This window comes from Lampris incognitus, chromosome 18, assembly GCF_029633865.1.
Source record: "Lampris incognitus isolate fLamInc1 chromosome 18, fLamInc1.hap2, whole genome shotgun sequence".
NCBI classification, from domain to species: Eukaryota; Metazoa; Chordata; class Actinopteri; order Lampriformes; family Lampridae; genus Lampris; species Lampris incognitus.
In genome coordinates this window covers 40,105,150-40,113,017 of record NC_079228.1, presented here as the reverse complement: position 1 = coordinate 40,113,017, position 7,868 = coordinate 40,105,150, and the positions used below count along the sequence as shown (strand labels likewise).

General features: G+C 48.4%; 1 protein-coding gene across 1 annotated transcript in view; it reads left to right on the top strand.

The window, feature by feature from the left end:
* pvrl2l (PVR cell adhesion molecule related 2 like) overlaps positions 1-7,868 on the top strand; it is a 333,652-nt gene that overhangs the window by 315,870 nt on the left and 9,914 nt on the right. The window contains exon 7 of the mRNA XM_056298622.1: positions 4,661-4,787. Coding sequence (XP_056154597.1) covers positions 4,661-4,787 — 127 coding nt within the window. The remainder of the gene's footprint in view (positions 1-4,660; positions 4,788-7,868) is intronic.

Sequence of the window (7,868 nt, the reverse complement as noted above, 5' to 3'; positions counted from 1 at the left end):
AAGGGTTTCTTGATTTGGCCATTTCATTTCACTGGCTAACGTAAATAAGAGAAAAGTCAAAACAAAGATCAGTGGATTTCTGTCCCCACAGACCGCTCACGGTAGCTTTACTGCTGGATCTGTCTGTTATGTCTGCACATATCGACAGTGCTGCATATTGTGCTGGGATCGATTGGTGATGCCTGCGGGCTCTGGGTTGTTTGATCGGGTCTGCCTTTGATGCTGTGTCAGTCTAAATAAAGAATGCCACGGAGAGGTTGTGTCGAGCGACAGCGCTGTGTCCTGACGTGATTTCTAAATACCATACTGTCCTTGGACGGTGAAGCGAGTCCGGTGGGGCTCATTGGTTAATTCTTGTCACGTGACCTGCGGTGCACTCGCTGCATTCGAAAAACGAGCCTCAACAGACGAGCAGGTCGCAACGAACGTGCGCTGCAACGGTGTCGCTTCCGGTTCTGAGCACGCTTGTCGCGCGTCTCTATTGAAAGTAATGAATTTGTGCGCACAAAAGACGCGATTTCTGAACAGCCCCTTAGACGCCGTGTCTTTTCGCTCTCGCCTGACGTCGTAGTTTGTTTTTACGTCACTGTCGACTTCAGCCCGATTTATGCTTCTGCATGGAATCGACGCCGGGGGTCCAGCGTAGGCACAAGTACCCTTCGCTGGAGGTTATGCCGGGGCCTGGCGTGCACCTCTCCAGTACGCCAATTTACGAATCCTACTATGGCCACGCCAAGACCCGCCCTACTCTGTCTGTGATTGGCTAACCCTAACCCCACCCTAATCTTAACCAGCCTAACCAACGGAGGCAACGAGTACTAGCCAACCGGAGTTATCGGGTCTTGGCGTGACCATAGTAGGATCGGGAGGGGGGGGTCTTGGCGTGGCCATAGTAGGATCGGGAGGGGGGGGTCTTGGCGTGGCCATAGTAGGATCGGGAGGGGGGGTCTTGGCGTGGCTATAGTAGGATCGGGAGGGGGGGTCTTGGCGTGGCCATAGTAGGATCGGGAGGGGGGGGGTCTTGGCGTGGCCATAGTAGGATCGGGGAGGGGGGGGGTCTTGGCGTGGCCATAGTAGGATCGGGAGGGGGGGGGTCTTGGCGTGGCCATAGTAGGATTCGTAAATTCGCCTCCAGCACATGTCGCGGCGACGTGCGGCTACGCAGACCGCAACAACTGTGATTGGTCCGCTTGGTAGCGTCGCATTTTCTCCTACGCATTTCCGGGTGCGTCGTCTTCACCAAACAGTAACCGTGGACCAAATCGAGGAGAGCCTAGTTGAGGAAGTTCGCAAATATGCACATTTTTAAACTCCATCTCCTCCGACTGCTTCTCGCTTTTCTGCGTTGCATGAATGTCAGTAAAAGTAACTGTTGTTCAACATTTATTAGCTCCAACTCGTAACGTGCTCCTTATAGTTCTTCTTCTGTCTGACAAACTCAATACAATGGCATAGAAGCCCCGCCGCTAACTAGCCTCTCGCCAGGGTAATTGCGGAGTGAAGCAGACACACCAGCACACAAGTATGAATGCTGACAACAGCGTAGGCTCTGCGTAGGCTACAGCGTAGATTCTATGTAGATTCTACGTAGAAGCATCGCTTAACCTTTAAAATGACTTTAGATTCAGGCGGATACACTGGTCTCTATGAATATGTCCATGAATATGTCCATGAATATTCATGGACAGGATCTCTAGGCGCAGCCAAGGTGAGGAGTGTGTCCGTTTTGGGAACCTCAGAATTGCATCTCTGCTCTTCGCAGATGATGTGGTTTTGTTGGCTTCATCAGAACGTGGCCTCCAGCTCGCTGTAACGAAATCCTAAATCGTTACAAGTAACGAGCTGTGGTTACGTGTTAGCTGCGTTAGCTTAGTACTAGCTAGGCTGCACCAGGTCAGCTTAGCATAGAACCATTCAGACGAAGTCAATATTAGGATTTCGTACTTGCGTCACTTTAATTGCCTATACTTGCCACCGTGTAATGTCTGATTACGACGGCACTATGATCTTTCATCAACAACCTTCATAGACTGATACACAGTTGTACACGTTACTAAGGAGAGACGAGTTACTCTTGTGCAATAGACAGGTAGACTGGGAGTGACGCTGGCTCCAGTGATGAGACGCAGTGTATATATGAAGCGCTACCCAGTGACCAAATATGGTACTACGACCAAAATACTGTCCCAAAACACAGTAGGTGTATTTCTGACTGTCACAACGCACTGGGGCGGTTTGCAGCTGAGTGTGAAATGGTCAGGATGAGAGTCAGCCCCTCCAAGTCTGAGGCCATGGTTCTCTACCACAGAATGGTGGATTGTTCCCTCCGGGTTTGAAGGAGTTCGGGTATCTCGGGGTCTTGTTCACGAGTGAGGGTAGGATGGAGCGGGAGATTGACAGGCGGATTGGTGCAGCATCAGCAGTAATGTGGATGTTGTACTGGACCGTTGTGGTGAAGAGGGAGCTGAGCCGGAAGGCAAAGCTCTCAATTTACCAGTCAGTCTTTGTTCCAACCCTCACCTGTGGTCATGAGCTTTGAGTAGTGACTGCAAGGGTGGGCTCATGGATACAAGCGGCTGAAATGAGTTTCCTCCGTAGGGTACTCTACTCCTCACCCTACCTCTAAGGCTCAGCCTTAGAAATAGGTTAAGGAGCTCGGACATCTAGAGGGAACTCGGAGTAGAGCCGCTGCTCCTTCGCATCGAAAGGAGCCAGTTGAGGTCATTCGGGCATCTGATCAGGATGCCTCCTGGGCGCCTTCCTTTGGAGATTTTCTGGGCACGTCCAACTGGGAGGAGACCCCAGGGTAGACCCAGAGCTCACTGGAGGGACTACATGTCCAATCTGGCCTGGGAACGCCTTGGGATCCCCAGGAGGAGCTGGAGGGCGTTGCTGGGGAGAGGGACGTCTGGAGTGCCCTACTTAGCTTGCTGCCACCACGACCCGACCCCGGAGAAGTGGCTGAAGATGAGATGAGATGAGATGAGATGAGATGAGATGAGACGAGATTAGTGTCTAGTGATGGGTTATCCATCCATTATCCAAACCACTTATTCTGCTTATTTTCGCGGGGCTGCTAGAGTCTATCCCAGCAGTTGTTGGGCGGCAGGCGGGGAGACATCTTGGACAGGCCGCCAGGCCATCACAGGGCTGAGACACACACACACACACACACACACACACACACACACACACACACACACGCACGCACGCACACATCAATACACACACAGGGACAGGCATAGTTTGGTCTTTGTGCTGGTTCTTCCCGGTGGAGTCACCCTGACATGAATAACTGATAAACATGCAAGTTGTCTCTTATTGTGGCTTCCTTGTGCAATCTGTTTATTCAATCTCCCCCCCCCCTCTGTTCTAGTCTCTGAGAGCACATTGCCACCTTTTGGCCAAGAGGAGGAAGTGCAGTCAGTGCTGTTGCTGGTTGTCAGTATTAGCAGAAGCATCGTGTCAGCTCATTAATACACATTAACGAGATGTGATTACAACACATCCGAACTCTTTGCAGAGGATTCCTGTTTTTAGCGCCATGTTCAAACCATGTGTTGGGTTCAAGATGGTGTCAGGACGTCAAATATCACTGTTAGCAGGCAAATGCAACGATCGCTTGATGAATAAGCAGGAAAAAGGTTTGTGTTTTCAGCTGAAATTACCTAAAGGCTTTGAGTGTGAAGAGAACAACAGACCTACTCCACATGACTGGAGAAGTGGACTGTGTGGTTTGGCCGTTCAGTCACAAACTACATTTTGCTGCCATTAATACTAATTCAGTGGGGGTCATGAGGACAATTATTCAACATTTCCTGACAATGTATAATTTGTCTTCAAAGCTAAATGATGGGACGTTACTGGCTTATCCCATCAGCTAAGGAAAAAAAAAACATGTCAAATATAAGAAATGGTGGTAAATTTGCTGAAATGCAGGATTATCTCTGTGAAAGCCCTCGCTGCCCAGCCTCGCACTGACCACATCCGTCCGCGGTGGACGCGCTTTATGGCTGAGCAGCTGCTCTCAGCCCCTCACTTTTATAAAAGCTTCTTCAGTAATGGCAGGCTTTTACAGGCAATTTGGGTGCTTTGTCGCCCTGCGGAAATCATAAACAATCTCTTAATTGAAGGGGGAGGGGGCGGGGGAGGTCAGCACCGGATGGGGGTCGAGGAAAAGCTGCCAACCGGTAGCACAACGTACAACTGTCAGATTCTGTTGGTTGGGCTTGGCATCTTCCACCACGTCTTCATTCCTGTGTCTCGTACCCGGGGGCCGAGCCCCCAGCCATGATAAGCCCCCTCTACAGTCACGGTGTTGTTGGGGTGACATGTTAGTGTGATGGCCTGTTAGTGTGATGGCCTGCGCGGCAGGGTCTATTTCTCTTCAGCGCCGCCGGGCGGGGTCATTATGCTGACATTTCGTTCAGTACTCTGCTTCTTGTTGTTGTTTACAGTTTAGTGAACAGTGATGCTTACTCCCAAGCCCCTGCACAGTCATCCGTCACATCCGCTCATGAAAACCTGTGCAGCGCTACACATAAACACGCTAATATTGCATGTGAGCGACTACAAAGTGCCAGAGTTTATATATCACATGACATTTGGATGAAGTGGTAATAAACCTCTCCATTTCTCTCTCTGTCTCTCACCCATACAGAAGAGAGGAAGAGGACGCCAGGCCCCGCAACAGGCGCCATCATCGGCGGTATCATCGGCTCCCTCGCCCTCATCGGCATCATCATCGGCATCGTGTTCTTCATCCGCAAGCGTCAGGAGGATGGAGAGTAGGTCCTCCTTTGTGATCCGGCATGGGATTCATTACGTATTTAAATCTCTTAACTTTTTCAGTCATAATCTCCCTCAGCAGGGAACCCGCAAAGAGAAATTTAATCCCCCACAGCAAGACGGGGGCTCATTAAAGCCTCTCAGTGCTCTTTTCGAGGGGGTGAGCCCATCAGAAATAGCCCTTTAACTCATTAACAACCCCGACTCGGTTCAGCAGTTTCCAGTTGGACGCTGAATCAGAGTGTGTGCAGAATATCGCTCCCAAAATGCTCCTCCAGAAAAACCTACTGAAATCCAAACAAGAGGCCCATGTGTGCTGTGTCTTTATGCAAATCCATCCATCACGCCAGCACAATTTCTGCAGTTGCTTTTCTGCATTTTTTTTCCCGCATCTTCAAACCTAATTTTCTGCAGCTGTTGGTCCGAGTAGCTTCTGTGTCTGACTGAACACATTTACCAGACGGGGAAGAATAAAAGAAACAGGCGCGGTGGGTTTATGTTTTATAGAGCTCATCACTTCTCTTTTGGGGAGGACGTCAAGTTACTGCGCAGAGATGCAACTTCTTTGTTTGCAACCTGAACTCATGAGTAACAACCTGAACTCATGAGGAGCAACAACCTGAATTAATCAGTAACAACCTGAACCCATGAGTAACAACCTGAGCCCATGAGTAACAACCTGAACTCATGAGGAGCAACAACCTGAACTCAGGAGTAACAACCTGAACTCAGGAGTAACAACCTGAACCCATGATTAACAACCTGAACTCAGGAGTAACAACCTGAACTCAGGAGTAACAACCTGAACTCAGGAGCAACAACCTGAACTCAGGAGTAACAACCTGAACCCATGAGTAACAACCTGAACTCATGAGGAGCAACAACCTGAACTCAGGAGTAACAACCTGAACCCATGAGTAACAACCTGAACCCATGAGTAACAACCTGAACTCATGAGGAGCAACAACCTGAACTCAGGAGTAACAACCTGAACTCAGGAGTAACAACCTGAACCCATGATTAACAACCTGAACTCAGGAGTAACAACCTGAACTCAGGAGTAACAACCTGAACTCAGGAGCAACAACCTGAACTCAGGAGTAACAACCTGAACTCAGGAGTAACAACCTGAACCCATGAGTAACAACCTGAACTCATGAGGAGCAACAACCTGAACTCAGGAGCAACAACCTGAACTCAGGAGTAACAACCTGAACTCATGAGTAACAACCTGAACTCATGAGGAGCAACAACCTGAACTCAGGAGTAACAACCTGAACCCATGAGTAACAACCTGAACCCATGAGTAACAACCTGAACTCATGAGGAGCAACAACCTGAACTCAGGAGTAACAACCTGAACTCAGGAGTAACAACCTGAACTCATGAGTAACAACCTGAACCCATGATTAACAACCTGAACTCAGGAGTAACAACCTGAACCCATGAGTAACAACCTGAACTCATGAGGAGCAACAACCTGAACTCAGGAGTAACAACCTGAACCCATGATTAACAACCTGAACTCATGAGTAACAACCTGAACTCATTAGTAACAACCTGAACTCATGAGTAACAACCTGAACTAATGAGGAGCAACAACCTGAACTCAGGAGTAACAACCTGAACTCAGGAGCAACAACCTGAACTCAGGAGTAACAACCTGAACTCAGGAGTAACAACCTGAACCCATGATTAACAACCTGAACTCAGGAGTAACAACCTGAACTCAGGAGTAACAACCTGAACTCATGAGTAACAACCTGAACCCATGAATAACAACCTGAACCCTTGATTAACAACCTGAACCCATGAGTAACAACCTGAACTCATGAGTAATAACCTGAACTCATGAGTAACAACCTGAACTCATGAATAACAATCTGAACTCATGAGTAATAACCTGAACTCATGAGTAATAACCTGAACTCATGAATAACAATCTGAACTCATGAGTAATAACCTGAACTCATGAGTAACAACCTGAACTCATGAATAACAATCTGAACTCATGAGTAATAACCTGAACTCATGAGTAATAACCTGAACTCATGAATAACAATCTGAACTCATGAGTAACAACCTGAACTCATGAGTAATAACCTGAACCCATGAGTAACAACCTGAACTCATCAGTAACAACCTGAACCCATGAGTAGCAACCTGAACTCATGAGTAACAACCTGAACTCATCAGTAACAACCTGAACCCATGAGTAACAACCTGAACTCATCAGTAACAACCTGAACCCATGAGTAGCAACCTGATCTCATGAGTAACAACCTGAACTCATGAGTAACAACCTGAACTCATGAGTAACAACCTGAACTCATGAGTAACAGGAGAGTGATTTTTTTTGGGGGGGGGGGCAAGCAACAGAGAGGTCCCCTGTCAAAATGGCATTACAAAAATTTGGACTTTTGTCAGAATTGGGGTTGTTAGCGAAAAGACCAGAGCAGCGGCGAGCGTAATGTGTGTAACTGCTGTAAAGCAGCAGCAGCGTGCTGTGCATGTAGAAGAAGTAAGCGGGGGTCTTGTTTCCACAAGACATCGTCTCCAACACAGTAATCAGAAACTCCAGCGCTCATGCATGCTTCACTTTCATTTCGGTCTGCTCGTTAAGATGACATTTTGCTTCTTTAGGGGTGCTCAGAGGTCATCGAGGAGTATCCTTCCCCACCTCCACCCCCACCCCGACTCCCCCGTAGTTCACACCCCGACTTTTCCTAGATGGCGTGGTGCTGTGTTCATTTCTATGGCACAAAAACAAAAATAAAACAAAACGTTTCTATATTTTTTATTTTTATATTTTATGATAGAAATGAGACAAAAGCTAAATCACAACTCACCTTTTTAACCAACAAAAAAAAATCAAAGGAAATGGGGCGTCTGGGTGGCGTAGCGGTCTATTTCGTTGCCTACTGACGCGGGGATCGCTGGTTCGAACCCCCCATGTTACCTCCGGCTTGGTCGGGTGTCCCTACAGACACAAGTGGCTTGTCTGCGGGTGGGGAGCCGGATGTGGGTATGTGTCCTGGTCGCTGTACTAGCGCCCCCTCTGGTCAGTCGGGGTGCCTGCT